Source organism: Pezoporus flaviventris, unplaced genomic scaffold, assembly GCF_033815535.1.
Source record: "Pezoporus flaviventris isolate CSIRO_AGI_PZ_B2104156 unplaced genomic scaffold, CSIRO_AGI_Pfla_v1 ptg000007l, whole genome shotgun sequence".
Lineage (NCBI taxonomy): Eukaryota > Metazoa > Chordata > Aves > Psittaciformes > Psittacidae > Pezoporus > Pezoporus flaviventris.
Window position 1 is genome coordinate 36,465,913 of NW_026892555.1, and position 16,106 is coordinate 36,482,018.

The 16,106-nt window shown below is 39.6% G+C and overlaps 1 protein-coding gene across 6 annotated transcripts in view; it reads right to left on the reverse strand.

Moving 5' to 3' along the window:
- NKAIN3 (sodium/potassium transporting ATPase interacting 3) overlaps positions 1-16,106 on the reverse strand; it is a 352,622-nt gene that overhangs the window by 15,358 nt on the left and 321,158 nt on the right. For all 6 annotated transcript variants that reach the window (XR_009742521.1, XR_009742522.1, XM_061448406.1 and 3 more), the window contains one exon: positions 10,746-10,806. Coding sequence is in view for 4 of the 6 variants with exons in the window: in XM_061448406.1 (XP_061304390.1) it covers positions 10,746-10,806 (61 nt within the window). In the remaining 2 variants the exon portion in view is untranslated. The remainder of the gene's footprint in view (positions 1-10,745; positions 10,807-16,106) is intronic.

Sequence of the window (16,106 nt, forward strand, 5' to 3'; positions counted from 1 at the left end):
AGAGCTGAGATTTTCAAACAGAGATTTTCAGACAAAGCTCTTAGACATGATGTGCTAATTGGGAAATTATCACACAAGTAACAATAACTATGAAATGGATATTACTTAAGCTGAGGCCCATAAATTAGAATTACCCATCTGCATGCAAATTAAGATGCAGTGGAGATGGCATTTACTTAGAAGAGTGGGAGTCCGGAAAGTTTCTTTTCAAGCTCCACAATAAAACCAGACAAGAAGCTGTTGCCATTTAGAAATGAAGAAGTAAGATGACTGGTACGGGAAGCGGAAAATGGATTTGTAAAGTGGTTTCATTTTAATAGAGAAGCTTGGTGAAAGGTAGGGAAAGGAATGGGCACCACTTAGGTCTGTATGTGATGTCAAGTGGAAAGCTCAGGAGAGGGATGCTGGATGCTGGAGTAAGACTGATTTAACAGTAGATGCAATTTAAGTGAAAAGGCTAAGGTGCTGGCAACTGAGGGTTGAGATGGCATCCATTTAAAAGTGGGTTTAATTTAAACAGGAAGTCCAAGGAGGTGGAAGGTGTAGACTAAAAAAAAAATCAATATTAAATTAGATAAGTAGAAACTTGAATCAAATCAGCTAGTTAAAAAAGGCATACTGAGTATTTGGGATTAGGGATGCAATGCGTGTACCTCAGAAATGTTCAGGAACTCTCAATAAACAATATATCCCCTCTAAACAGAGTAAGAATTCAATTTTATTAAGGATATTATTTGTTACAGTAGTAAACTGAAAAATCTTGAATGAAGGTATGATCTGCAGTTTAAGGAAAATTATATGATTATAATTATATTCCTATTTGAAGTTGTCTTTTATGTATATACAGGTGTGTATATATATATATATATATATATAGGATATGGAATATAATATTAATAGAATCATAGAATCACAGAATCATAGACCAGTTTGGGTTAGAAGGGACCTTTAAAGGTTATCCAGTCCAACCCACCCTGCAATGAGCAAGGACATCTTCAACCAGACCAGGCTGCTCAGAGCCTGACCTTGAATGTTTCCAGGGACTGGGAATCTACTGCCTCTTTAGGAAACATGTGATAGTGTTTCACTCACCCTCACTGAACAAAAATTCTTTCTTATAGCTGAATATTCAGAATCAATGGTGAAATGCTTAACATGAATTATACTTACAAACCAGAAATTTATGAGGTAGTAGCAAACTAGCTTTTAAAAACTCCTTTTTAGTTATCAGTCTGGAAATCAGCTCAAAACTGAAAGGAGTCTGTATATACTTACGTTTGAAACAGCATGCGTTTATATACAAATACATATCCATACATAAACATATACATCTACACACATATATACATATATATGTACGTAGTTATCCAAACAGGTAGAAATTGTCCAATAAATGATATAATACTGTTCAGACACCTTTCTCTGTTCAAGAACAGTGCTAGTACTTTCTGCAAACAACATCTTTTGCTTTCCATACAGATTATTTCTGAATGCTTAACCTATTCTCCTGAAGTCCCATTTAAACCATTACTTATATATATGTACATATTTCTACAGTCAGAATCCAAAATCATGGATGGAAGGTAATGATTGCAGCTCTGCACCTTTTGGTATCTCAAAGCTCACACAGTTTGTTGGAATGAAAGAGATCTCTCCTAAACTCTCCCTCAACTTTGTGAAAACAAAAATGAGCAAGTGGATAACTCTGACTTGATCAAAATGATCAAGTATCATTTCGATATATGATGCAGAGCAGAGTAGGCATCATCTGCTGAGCTATGTGCAGTGCCAGGCAGCTGGTTCTGGCTACTCAGGTTTTTACCTACACAGGAACATTTCAAAGCTGTACCACGTATAGATGGCTACTGCACTCACCTACTAACATTCTGGAGAATATCTGATAATAATTCTTTGTGCTAAAGTGATTGAAGTGGCTCTTGCCCACTGAATTTCAGGGAAAAAAATTCTGTCTTGTGCTTTTGGGATGAATTGTGGGAAGACACTGGAGGAACTTATAATTTCAGTGATTTACCCTTTTTCTTAATGAAAAATAAATGAGCTGCTTGCTTGTGTGAAAATGGCATCTTGACTATTGTCTTTATGCTTATTGCCAGGAAAGTTAGTCTGAGTTTAAAGTCATAATTAAACTTGTGCAGGAAGAGGAAATTAGAGACAAACCTGCAGTAAGAAATGAATTTTCTGAAGATAGACTAAAATGTTTTATTCAAGTGGTACAGAAACTCGAGAGGATTTTTTTCAAGTTATTTGATTCACACCTTTAGTAAGCTAAGCTCTATTAATAAAAAAATGTGATTAGTTTACACATGTCATTTAGATGATGCCATTTTCTCACGTTTTGGCTGCGCCATATCTGGATAAACCTTACATGTTGCATTCCACATGGTATTTTCAGGCAGGTAACTTCTTGCTGCTGTGAGAAATATTCCACAGCCAAGACTTCCCTTTTAGTATACTGTACACTATCTATTATTTAAAGACAATCTCTTAGCTTGAACAAAGCATTCTGCAACAGTCCATGGAGATTTCAACTGTAAATGAAGACTATTTTGTACATTTTGCTAGGGGAATGTAAAAGCAGAGGGTGATATGGGTATATATAGATATATATATATATATGAGTTTCTTGTGTCTGATTATTCATCTATGTTTTTTGAGCAGAAAAAAAGAAGGAGGAATCTTGCCTCCACTGTAATTCTTTCACTACTGACTTACTTAGAATCTAGATTATTTTTCTAGTATTTAGTATGTATTTTTAACTGCTTTATTTTGAACCACCTCAGAGCTTTTACCCTTGGTTGTGTGCATTGTATCTGTGCACATGTTTCCATAGGAACTAGAACAAATGCTTTCTTGGGAAATGCATGATGATAACTTAATGTAAAGGAAAACAAAGAACAATTGAAATAGTAAGTAGTGGTAATTTAAATAGTATAACGTCCTTGCTGTATTTCTTCCTTCATTAAATACTTTCGAATTTAGTGCAGGAGTGAGCATGCATTTTCAGTTAATTCACACATTAAGGTTAATGATAAATAGGAGGACACCAATGTAAGACTGTGCAATATTGATAGAATAACAGGTTTATCCTTTATATTTCCAGAGTATGCGTAAGAGTGGAGTCAGGTACATGAAGGATAGTAAGTAGGTGAACCAACAAACTCCAGCTGGACAAACCTCTAAAATCTACAGAATCTGTAACTTGACGTTTGCAACCATCAAATGTTCAGTGGGATTGGCTTGGGCCACAGCTGAAATGAGGGAGCACCCCGGATATTTCTGGTGCTACTGCTGATTGCACTTCAACCCCTCCTTCAGGTCACGGTGCGCATCTGCAAGGTGATGAGAACAGCTGCTAGCAAGGAGCAAATCACTCCGTTACAAGCCACCCTGAAATGCGGGCAGCACCTCAGGGCAAGGAGCAGCAGGAACCACCCATCACCAACCAGATGTCTTACGGTGTTAGCTGGGCTCCATGTTACACACCATGTCTGAGGACAGCTATGTTAGACTTTTCATCTCTGCAGGAGTCCACATTCGTTTATTTTTAGAAAACTATTCAGTTGACTGAGTCTTCACCTGGAGCACTGTGTTCGGCTCTGGGACCCCCACAATAGGAAAGACATGAACCTGTTGGAGTGCATCCAGAAGAGGCCACAAAGATGATCAGAGGGCTGGAGCACTTCCGTGAAGACAGGCTGAGAGTGCTCACATTATTCAGCCTGGAGAAGAGAAGGCTCCAGGGGGACCTCAGAGCAGCCTTCCAATGCCTAAAGGGGGGCTACAAGAAATCTGGAGAGGATTTTTGCCAAGGGCATGTAGTGATAAGGGGGAATGGCTTTAAGCTGAAAGAGGGGAGATTTAGATTAGCCGTTCGGAAGAAATTCTTCACTGTGTGGGTGGTGAGGCCCTGGCACAGGTTGCCCAGGGAAGTTGTGGCTGCCCCATCGCTGGCAGTGTTCAAGGCCAGGCTGGACGGGGCTTTGAGCAGCCTGGTCTAGTGGAAGCTACCCCTGCCCATGGCAGGTGACTTAGAACTAGATGAACTTTAAGGTTCCTTCCAATTCAAACCATTCTATGATTCTATGATCCCATTGTTTAATGAATTAACACTTACAGAACACATTCTTGTTATGGATCCATTGTTCTGTGCCTAGCAGTACATATAGTCTATGCCTTCGAAAATAACTGATTCTGTTGTTTTACAAAAACTGGTATGTCAAAATTCTGGGCTTTTGGGTTGCTTGTCCAGATAAACAGAAAGATGCAAACTGCTTTTCAAGCCTTCCAAAAGTACTGATAGTCATATCCATTTTACAGAAATGCCAGAGCCCGGAAAATGCTGTCAACCTGGCAGCTACAGTGCTGTTTCAGTGCCAGGCAGATAAACTTGCAATTTTAAAAGTCTGTGTCAAGTGTATTCATCCCTTGGTCAGTAAAAACACATTTCATTTCAATATCTCAAGTCATTATGGCCTAGAGGTGAGAGCTGTGAGTGTTAAAGCCTAGGGATGATCTGTGCTGCTGGCTGTGGTGTGGCAAGTTTCATAAGTTCTCATTTTCAGTGAGGTAATTTAGGGTAGTCGTTGTCTGGGGATGTTTGATTCTTGTATTGCCCAACAGAAGTGTAGTGCAGTATCCTCCTTCTCGGTCATCCTTGATATTAATCATTTTATGACAAAAATTATCTTTTCTAGAAAGTAAATACACTCAACCATATGGACAATTGCAATGGATGCAAAGATAGTAGTAGTGGGTTCTCAAAAACTTCTTAGTTAAGCAAACTTGTATATTTACATATGAAAGTAACCACACATGCAAACATATATAGGTCAGTTGCTAATTATTAGTTATTGCTAGTTCTTCATTCATTTTGAAAAAAAATTGCATATTTATAAGATATTTACCATTGCTGGACCGACTACTATTTGTAACTACAAATGCTAAATTAAATGTGAGGAAAAAATTCTTTCTCTCTTGTTTGATTACTGCCAACAGATGCTCAATGGTGTGTATAAATGTAATGACATATGTTAGATAAAGCAATGTAGTAGTTTTCCAGTGGTGGTAATAATGTGTCTTGTGCGACTTAATATTTGTAAAATGATGGCCTATGGAGATTCCTATTCATACCACAGTATGGGGAAACTCTTCCTTTTTAAGAGCAGATTCATCTTCCCCTCTGTTTTGAACATACAGCTGAGTTCTAAATACATCTAGCATAAGGGAGAGAAAAATACATAATTTTTTGTTTATTAATTTTGTCCTGTGGTTTCATTTAGGGAATAAAGCTTTCCCTCATCGTGAACGGAAGCCCTTTCCTTTATTTTTGCTCATGCACAAAAGAGGTTTGAGCTTCCTCGGACTGACCTTTTGGTGTTTCAGTCTTGTTTGTATAATAAATGTTGAAATCACAGTTGAGGTTTTGTGGCAAATATTCCCCTCTGATTTCACTGTTTTTTCTTTATGCAATTTGTATGCAACCCAGCTTGCACTCCACAAATTCACATACAGTACAGAATTATCACTTCTGGCACCTATGACATGTGTCAATGTCATATTTATGAAGTAGTATACAGCAGCAATAGTGCTATAAGCCATTTCTCAAAAAGCTGAGAAACTATTTAGAAATTTAATAATGATTTTAACAATGCATTTTGCCTAGGCTCCAGACCCTGCTTTATTAAAACCATTCAGGAACTCTGACAAGGTGGCAACAAGCTTCTGAGTTCATTTTTAGGAGAAAATGATTCACAAACAGGATAGTGACAGTCTTTAATGATTACAGATTTCACATATTCTGTTCCTTCAAAAGGGCTTATATAGATTGATAGATCTACAAAGAAAGAAATGAAAAAATGAAGAGAAGAGATATAAATAGACTTTTTCATTAGGATGAATGATGGCAGGTATTAACCCCACTACGGCAGTGTGCCTTCTACATGTCTTCTTTTTCATTCCTTTTGACCTGCTATCAGCTTCCTTCTAAGTAAAAGTTAACTACAGGCTGAAATGTAGGTAAGGTGAGCAATAGATAGAAATAAATGTTTCCTCAAGCATTATTACTGTTCAGGAAAGTGTCCATCAGCCAAAATGTCAGGCTCAAAATCCATTTAAGCACTGCACAGAGGCTAAACAGGCAGCTATTATTAATTTTTAAGTCTGCCTGATGGGTTTCAGACCAAGAACTGGGGTTAACTTGGTGCACTGAATATTGCAGAGTACTTTTAATTAGGGAGGCTTTGACTCTCAGATGGCTGAGGATTTATTCTGTGCAAACTAATGCAAAAATATGATAGAATAGCTGCATCTACTTAAGAAAAGAATCTGGTGCATCATATTAAAATGCATAAAGTTGCTCTTTCATTACAGTTTCTTGGACTTTTATCCTAATGTAATCCCTGTCTACTTTTAACCTGTTTTGAAGCACCACTGTACTTCTTTCTTAAAGGTTTCTTCATTATTCTGCAAGTTAGCAATGTGAATTTTTCCAGAATAAGTCCTGTTTTCTTTAGCTAATTACCAAATGAAACCATTTTCCCACTTTGCCTTACACAGACATTTCTTCATTTAAAACATATTTGTGGGATTGCTATGAATGAGTTAACATTTGTCTTCAATGTATGTATCTATAAGCATAGAGGACTCTAAAAAACAAATGGGCATTTTGACATAAATTAGCAGAAATTGAGACACTAAAGGGCTATTTAGTTGCTTTTGGTAGGATTCAGGATCTTAGAAGGGAATAGAAAAAGTAACAAATCAGAGATTATTCTGGTTGCAGAATCTCCTAGCTGTATCTATGTGGCTGCTATGACCAACTTCCAGCGCATCGCTCTTGCCCCTGCCCCAGGTCATCCTTCCCTAACTAAAAAAATCTATTCACACAAGAGTCTAGAAGATTAAATGTAAAGGTACAAGTGAAAATGGGAAACTTGCCCATTCCTAATGAAGGACATTGAGCTAAATTACACCACACTTTCCAAGATTGAGACGATTTCCGCTTGGAACAAAAGTTACTGCTCTGAAAGGCCAGCAGAAATTAAATATGGATGCCTAACTTCTTTGTGGATGGGCACTGGGTTAGGATTACTGTAGCATTCGATGTGTTTTACTGGTTAATAAATGTCAGCTGTTCTCCATTCTCAGTGATTAAATTTCCATTGGTATCATTCCCTTGGACCTGTTGGAGCAAATCCAGAAGAGGCCATGAAGATGATCAGAGGGCTGCAGCACCTGTCCTGTGAAGAAAGGCTGAGAGTATTGGGGTTTTTAATCCTGGAGAAGAAAAAGCTCCGAGGAGACCTTAGGGAACCCTCCAAGTACCTTGAGGGAGCCTACAAGAAATATACAGAGGGACTGCTTCCAAGAGCATGTAGGGACAGGACAAGGGAGAAGGGCTTTAAACTTAAAGAGAGTAGATTTAGACTGGTTGTTTGGAAGAAATTTTTCACTGTGAGGGTGGTAAGACACCGGCACAGGTTGCCCAGAGAAGCTGTGACTGCCCCATTCCTGGCATTGTTCAAGGCCAGGTTGGGTGGGGCTTTGAGCAACCTGGTCTAGTGGAAAGGTGTCCCTGCACATGGCAGGGGGATTGGCAACCCAAGCCATTCTATGATTCTGTGATCATGTGTCCGAAGACTCTCAAAAGACAGAAAGGTAGGCTTGCAGTCAGAGGAAAGTGGATCAGGCGTTGCACATCAAAGACAGACCTTACACCAACTCTTCTAAAGTAAATGCATTTTCTAAGTGGAAAAGGCCCTTAACTTGACAATGACCTTCTTACGAGGCCCTGAATATAAACCACATATGCTCCTTAGCAGATCACTGCGTTTTCCATAAACATGTTGCATTTTTGCTGGGAGCTTTGTCTTTCACACATGCATAAAACACAGATGTGTAAAGTGCGCTATACAGGACTAACCAAAGCCAACACAAGCATATTACGATATGCAAAAAGTAAAGCGTCTGTCTTCCCAGGTACACATATATCTGTGTTTATATGTGGGTATGCATGTACACACACTGTTAGTCTTCGAAAGACACTGTAGTTACAAATAATTTAATAGAGTCTCTGCTCCAGAAGTTTAGTCTGTAACTGTGACTGTCTCATAAGAGAAGTTTCCAGATACGTATGAAGCCCTAGCTACTGCCATGACTCACCACAGTCAGACAGAACAGAACTGTCTCTGGATTTCACTGACCAAAGTCTCTGTTCGTACATCCCAAATTATACAGCTGTCTTGCTACCATGCTATCCTCTGCTGTTATCCTGTGTTACCAGTTCCCAACTGTCAATTCCCAGTTTTCAAGGAAGCATTGGCTTGGCTTTTCCTCCTCCTCAAGACTTACACTTCAAGATGCTTTTCCAAGTATTCACATTTCTCCTTTACAACACCAATCTTTGTCCAGGCTCCTTGCACCTTTTCACAGTACAGTATGTGCACTGTGCTTATGACTCCTTCCCATTTGATCTGAGAATCCCTTCGATATATTTTCTTCTTATTAGAAATCTAAATGTAAGTGTTAAAATAGATTTCACACGAACGTCTGTTGCATTATGATGGAGAACCAAACCTTGTACAGTTTGTAACAACAGAAAAATATTTTGTTTATGGCCCTTCACACTGTTTTCAATCAGAAAGTATGGTTTACCGTCACAGTCATGAATTACTTGAATTATGCTTTCAAGAAGATTTTTGTGATATTATCAAATGCTTTCCTACAAACGGAATTGTTTCTATTATATTCATTTCACCTACTAGTGCCATTCTGTTAAAAAGTGAAACAACGATGTTAAGATTTATGAATAAAAGTTTATGAATAAATATTTGGTTGTTTATTATTAATCCTATAGCCATAAACTGGTATTGGCATTTGTTCTTTTTTTTTTTTCTATTGGTAGATATTTTACTGCTTCTCTCCTCATATATGAGAGGAAGTATCTGACATAATCACATATTGCGGAGACCAGTAACGAGTGGCATCCCTCAGGTATCAGTGTTGGGACCGGTCTTGTTTAACATCTTCGTCGCTGACATGGACAGTAGGATTGAATGCACCCTCAGCAAGTTTGCCGATGACACCAAGCTGTGTGGTTCAGTTGATATCCTGGAGGGAAGGAATGCCATCCAGAGGGACCTTGACACGCTTGTGAGGTGGGCTGATGCCAACCTCATGAAGTTTAACCATGCCAAGTGCAAGGTCCTACACCTGGGTCAGAGCAATCCTAGGCACAGCTACAGGTTGGGCAGAGAAGAGATTCAGAGCAGCCCTGCAGAGAAGGACTTGGGGGTGTTGGTTGATGAGAAAATGAACATGGGCCAGCAGTGTAAGCTTGCAGCCCAGAAAGCCAACCGTATCCTGGGCTGCATCAAAAGGAGTGTGACCAGCAGCTCGAAGGAGGTGATCCTGCCCCTCTACTCTGCTCTTGTGAGACCTCACCTGGAGTATTGTGTGCAGTTCTGGTGTCCTCAACATAAAAAGGACATGGAAATGTTGGAACAAGTCCAGAGGAGGGCCACGAGGATGATCGGGGAACTGGAGCACCTCCCGTACCAAGACAGGCTGAGGAAGTTGGGGCTGTTCAGCCTGGAGAAGGCTGCGTGGAGACCTCATAGCAGCCTTCCAGTATCTGAAGGGGGGCTATAGGGATGCTGGGGAGGGACTCTTCATTAGGGACCGTAGTGACAGGACAAGGGGTAACGGGTTAAAACTTAAACAGGGGAAGTTTAGGTTGGATATAAGGAGGAAATTCTTTCCTGTTAGGGTGGTGAGGCACTGGAATAGGTTGCCCAGGGAGGTTGTGAATGCTCCATCCCTGGCAGTGTTCAAGGAGAGGTTGGACGAGGCCTTGGGTGATATGATTTAGCATAAGGTGTCCCAGCCCACGGCAGGGGGGTTGGAACTAGATGATCTTAAGGTCCTTTCCAACCCGAACTATTCTGTGATTCTATGAGTCTATGATTGTCCCTTTCATATAGATTTTTTTTTGTATTCGTTCCTCATTGCTCGTCCAGCATCTTTCTATCTTCACTACTGCTTTTACCAATTGCTATGGTAGTCATGTGGTTATGGTGAACTTGTTAGGTAATTCTTTCAACCTTTTTTCATACAGCATCCTACCAGTTTTTCCGTATATTTGTATTTTTCCAGTGCCAAGTCAATGACTTCTGGTATATATTTTTTTAAAGGTATGCACACACTCCTTAAACAATATGGGTAGTTATATAACGGCTTTATCAATAAAGGCAGGTTAAGAGTATGGGCTCACCATTTTACATGCATGTTCTAGTTACATTAAGGTTTGGACAGGTCTGTCTATTCATCAGATACCGCACACTGTAAATGGCTTGATCTGTTATCTCTATTAGGTTTATTGCTGATAAAGCTGTCATTTGGAAAAACAGAGTAACTGGCTTCAGGAGTTTAGATTCAAATTTAAATGTACCTACATAAAGTCTTACATGAACATATATATGCAATGTGGATTTTCAGCAGTGTGACTGGCTCATGCAAGTGGTTCGCAGATCTCTAGAAGGAAGTTTAAGAAGTACAATCCTGACAGCTATATAAGGTGAGACTATGTAAACAAGTATGTCTTTGGGCACAATTAGTTGTGCACATGAATGCCAGATTTTGCCAGTTTTCAAACTGTTCTTCACCTTGGTAGTTAATGCAAGACTAAGCCTCATCTCAGAGATGGAGAGGTATGTATCTGTACTTACAGCTGTCTTCCTCCTCCATGAAAATACTGATCACGTAACAGGCATACACAAATCCAATCAGCTGTAAGAAAGAAGAGGAAAAGTAATCATTAGATTACATTGAACACTTATTATGCCTTTAGTTCAATGGTGTATAAATGCAGGTACCACACTAAATTTTAAAAGATTAATTTCCTGTGTTTATGTGTAAATTTCACTGCAAATGGTCACAAACAGATAAATTAAAAAGACTTTCTCTCTTTTGCTCATGTTGCCTTATATTTTAAAATCTTTCCCAGTCCCACTGAGATCAGTATTGATGAACACTACTATTGCATAATACTGATGGAATCCACTTGGACCTTGATGATCAGCTATTGTTTACATTCCTTTGTTTTCCAGTACCTCTGTTCTCACATGACTTCGACCAAATGAACGTGAGTCCCAAGCACCTTGTTTATGTGTTGTGTTGCATAAAGTGTCCCAGTGAAGAACTGGTCAACAAAAGCTTAATTTGATATGTGAAGTGTCATATTTGAGCTCATTAGTGTCAGAAGATACCTTATCAGAAGGGTCCCTCAGTAAATTACATTAACTATGCAAGAAATGAGCAGACTCATTTCCCCAAAGGACAACACGAGTAAAATCACGCCATTATTTCAACTGCATCTTTCACAAAACCATCCTCCTCCACCCAGATCTGTGTCACTTGTGCCACTGAGAGGAAGGGATTAAGATCTTTAGGATCAGGAATAGAAACTGCTCATTTGCTTTCCATATAGACAAAATGTTTTCTTACAGCTACTGCCAAAGAAGAAGAAAATCCCACCGGGCAAGGAAATGATTAAACTGCATTGCCCAGACATGTCCATGCCTGAGAAAATATTGTTTGTGCAGCTGTACACAATTTGTGCTATCTGAAAACCTTGAAAAGCCTGTTCATGAGAGATTTCTAAATTAACCCAGAGATTAGTTTTAAGAAAACTCCCCTTTTTCTGGTCAATTCGAAAAATCTAATTAAAATGGCTCTTCTAAGGGTGTCATGGATCAGCCATTTGAAAAAGAGGTAATTTAATAGTATCTAGACAGGTATAAGCTCCTTCAGAAGCACAAAAATAATTCCAACCTGCTTTCTGGTTGGGCTGCACAAGAAGCTTTACAAGCAGCTCCAAGCACCTCTTGGCAGACAAAAAGCTTGTCCACACAAGGGAATTCAGGGAAGTTAAGATGAATTAACTAAAGCTGTGAAATCAATGCACATAAGATAGAGTACATTAAATCCCTGTGTGGCCTTTCCCATTCAGAAATAAAGTGGCCTTAGTTCACTGCACCTTAATCCTCCTCTAAGGGATTAATCTTCCCCATGGAGATTTAAGCTACAGTATGCTAAAGCTGAATTAGTTGTGAATGAGACCTGTCATAGTGCTGCAGCACAGTCCTGTTGGAGCTTCCTTTATAGGACATTAACCTCAGTGATGTTTCAGGAAAGAGAGTATGACCCAGTGTCCCTGTTGCTCTGAGCAGACTGCAGTATTGGCAGATTTCTTGGGTTTTTTGGGTCCAGTTTACTGGGGCGGTATTGCCATAGCCTCTGTCAGGTGGACACCACTTTGATGTAGCAATGCTCTGAGCCAGCTAGATGCAAACTAGCTGTGCCTGAGCATCCATGGCCCTCTGTATTCAGTGTCATGGTAACTGCAGACAATGGGACCAGAAGCCACAGTGGGGCTGGGGTGCTCAGTGAGAGCCCACGTTTACCTGCTGAAGACTGTGGGTGGGTAAGAGGAGTCCAGCTTCTTGCTATTAATGAAATTGGGATCCTGTGGTTCTCCTGGCCTGCACCTCCAGAATCAGCTCTGCTTACAGATTTCTTGACAGATTAAGCACATTTTTTTCCCTAAACTTCACAGTTTAGAACACCATTCAGGCATTGCAACTGAAGGAATATGATATAAAGGCTTCCAAGGAGGTGGCTGGTCTCTTCTCCCAAGTAACAAGTGATAGGAGAAGAGGAAATAGCCTCAAGCTGCGCCAGGGGACATTTAGATTGGATATTAGGGAAAATATCTTCACTGAAAGGGTAGTTGGGCATTGGAATAGGCTTCCCGGGCAGTGGTGGAATCACCATCCCTGGAAGTGTTCAAAAACAGTGTAGATGCCCTCAGTGACGTGGTTTAGTGGTGGACTTGGCAGTCCTGGGGTAAAGGTTGGGCTTGATGAGCTTAAAGGTCTTTTGCAACCTAGTTGCTCCTATGATCCTATGATAAAGCAATAGTACTTGAGGTGTATTTCTTGTGCAATCTGAACATTACATATAGATTATAAAATCATTGCATTAGTGCCTCACAAACGTCAGAAAACAGGTGACTTTTCATGAGGGAATGTTGCCTGTTTCTTTACAGTATTTCCTGTTCACTATTCACATTGTGCAGTTGGACTGTGTAAGTAACTTGGATATCTTTCTTTTCCCTAAACATGACTGAAATACTTTGAAGAATAAAACTGCTGAGTAAAAAATGAACATGATAAAAATGAACCGTATTGCAGCTTGTGAGTTAAATAATTGTGAAGGAAGATCAAATATTTTGAATTATTTACCATTTTCCAATTTCTTTGTGTATTTCTTTTTTTATTATAATTAGTAGTATTCTGCATTAAATTAAATTTACTTTTATGAATGCAATTCCTTTTTTTGAAGATACGTGTGTACTCCATATCCATGCGTATTATATAAAGCATCAGTTCACAAGGGCTTCCAGCAAATTTTCGCACATGTATAAGATGTTGGACAGGTGGATAAAGCAGAGAAAGAGACTTTCACTCTAATGTGTAACAAAGACAGGGGAAAACACCCTAAATGATCTTTCCTCCAAAAAAAGTATGGGGCATGGCAAGCCTGATTGTTTTAGCAGTCCTAACAGTTTACACCTTGCTCTTTCAGTAGATCTTGTCTTTAGATTGAATCTTTGAAATGCACTTTATCTAGTCTATGACCTTGCAAAATCAGCATCCTCTCTCTGCTTCTCAGTATTTCTTTATATTTCTCAGTATTATTAGATAAATAGTCCTCAGTCAGATAGAAATCACTGCCGTCTGTTATGTTTATGGCATATACTTGCTTAAAATACACCATCTTCCCCAATTTGTTTAGTTATTAATATCAGGGGGAATAAAAATATATATTCACCCTCTCGAATTTCATGGTCTTCTCAGGGTAAAAAGAAAGATCAGGTTCACGCTGGGAGGTATCATAATCCACAATACCCCAAGAATATCTTTCTGTAATTAAATGTCAGAATGCACATTTCTGAAAGAATAAATTAAACAGGAGGGGAAAGAGCCCTTTACCACCAATTGTCAGGCATTGCTTTTCAGAGATGGACAGCAATATTTGGTTTGTAACTAACATACTAGTAATTATAGTTGGGTAACTGATACCTACAGTACAATTAACATGCAGTGATAAATTGGGAATATACCCTTCTACAGATGAGACCCATTTCCAGATTCTTAAATGAGTTACAGCCACCACAGTGTGAATATTCTTAGAAATGAATTAATTAAAATCTTTTATTTTGCTTCATTGATAGACACACTAATAAAATATTTATTCCAACAAATGACTTTTGCTATCTTGATTAACCCAGCTACTGTTTAATTAATAACATTATGCTCATGCGAACCCATCTAGCCATCATGTTAATTGCCAATTTGCAGTGAGCTGACTGATATGTACTGCTCAGTTTCTTGATATTGGAAATGTTGACTCTTGGCCTGGCACCAAGTGATAGACTTAAATGTGCGTTCCCTGATAACTAAAGAAAATGTGATACAAATGAGCTGGAAGATACTTAATTTGCTCATCTTGAGTTTCAGTAATCATTCAAAGGGAATGATAAAGTGGTTGGAACAGGATACCCGAAGCATCAAAGGTCAACAGCACCTGAAAGTATAAATGGCAGCCTCTCTCTTAACGCAGAGAGCAATTTAGATGCCAAGCTCGACTTGTCTTGACAATGTTGAGTTTCAAGGCATGGAAACCTTTAGGGATCCCTGCACTGAACAGGGGAATCCCCATCTTGCCTGCAGAGCACAGCCCAGTAACCTGTCTCAGAAAACACCTGTCAGCGTTATTCTGCAGAAAATCAAGTGAGAAACTGAAGGAAGAGGTTGTTGTCCCCTGCGTTCATCCAGCTACGCAGCTGTTACAGTACATACCTTGCTCTTGAGAGAATAAGCAATACATAAAATACTCAGATATTTCATAGAATCACTGAATGGTTTGGGTTGAAAGGGACCTTTAAAGACCACCTCATCCAAGCCCTGTGCACCTCATCCTGTGCCATGTGCAGGAACATCTTTCACTAGATAAGATTGCTCAAGCCCCATCCAGCCTGACTTTGAACACTTCTAGGATGGAGCATCCACAAGTGTCCTGGGTAACCTGTTCCAGTGCACAATCTCAAATCTACCCTTTCAGTTTAAAACCATTGCCCCTTGTCTTCTCACTACAGACCAGGGTAAAATGTCTCTCTCTGTCTTCTTTATACATATATATAAAAATATACATGTATTTATATAAAGCTCCCTTTATATATTGAAAGGCCACAATAAATTCTCCCTGCAGCTAAATAACCCCAGTTCTCTCAGCCTTCAGATCATTGTCATGGCTCTCCTCCAGACCTGCTCAAGCAGATCAGTACCTTTCTTGTGCTGGGGACTGCACAGCTGGATGCAGTACTCTAGGTGGAGTCTCACAAGAGTGGAGTACAGGAGGAAAATCTCCTCAGCTTGCTGGCCACACTTCTGATGCAGCCCAGGATATTGGCTTTCCGACTTTTGCTGGCTCATGTACGGTTTTTCATCCACCAGGATCCCCAGGTCATTCTCCACAGCACTGCTCTGAATACCTTCATCCACCAGCCTGTACTAATATTAAGGATTGCCCTGAGTCATGTGAAAGATCTTGCACTTGGCCTTATTGAACTTAATGAGGTTCACACGGGCTCATTCCTTGAGCCTGCCAAGGTTCTTTTGGGTGACATCTCTTCCCTTTAGCATATCAACTACACTACTCAGTTTGGTGTCATCAGCAAACTTGCTGAGGGTGCACTCAGTCCTGCTATGTCATTAAGTAAGTTATGAAAAACCACTGGTTCCAGTATGGATCACTGAGGGACACCACTTGTTACTAGTTTCTGTTTGGACATAACTCTTTGGACACAGCCCTCCAGTATTTTCAGAACCACCAGTGTTTTCATACCAAACCCATTATTTCTTCAATAACTAGCTGGTAAGTGTTGCTCTCATTCTCCAAATCATAACAATGAGCAGGCTTAGGGTAGTGGGGAACAACCGTCACCTAGGCTAAACTGGCAGAAG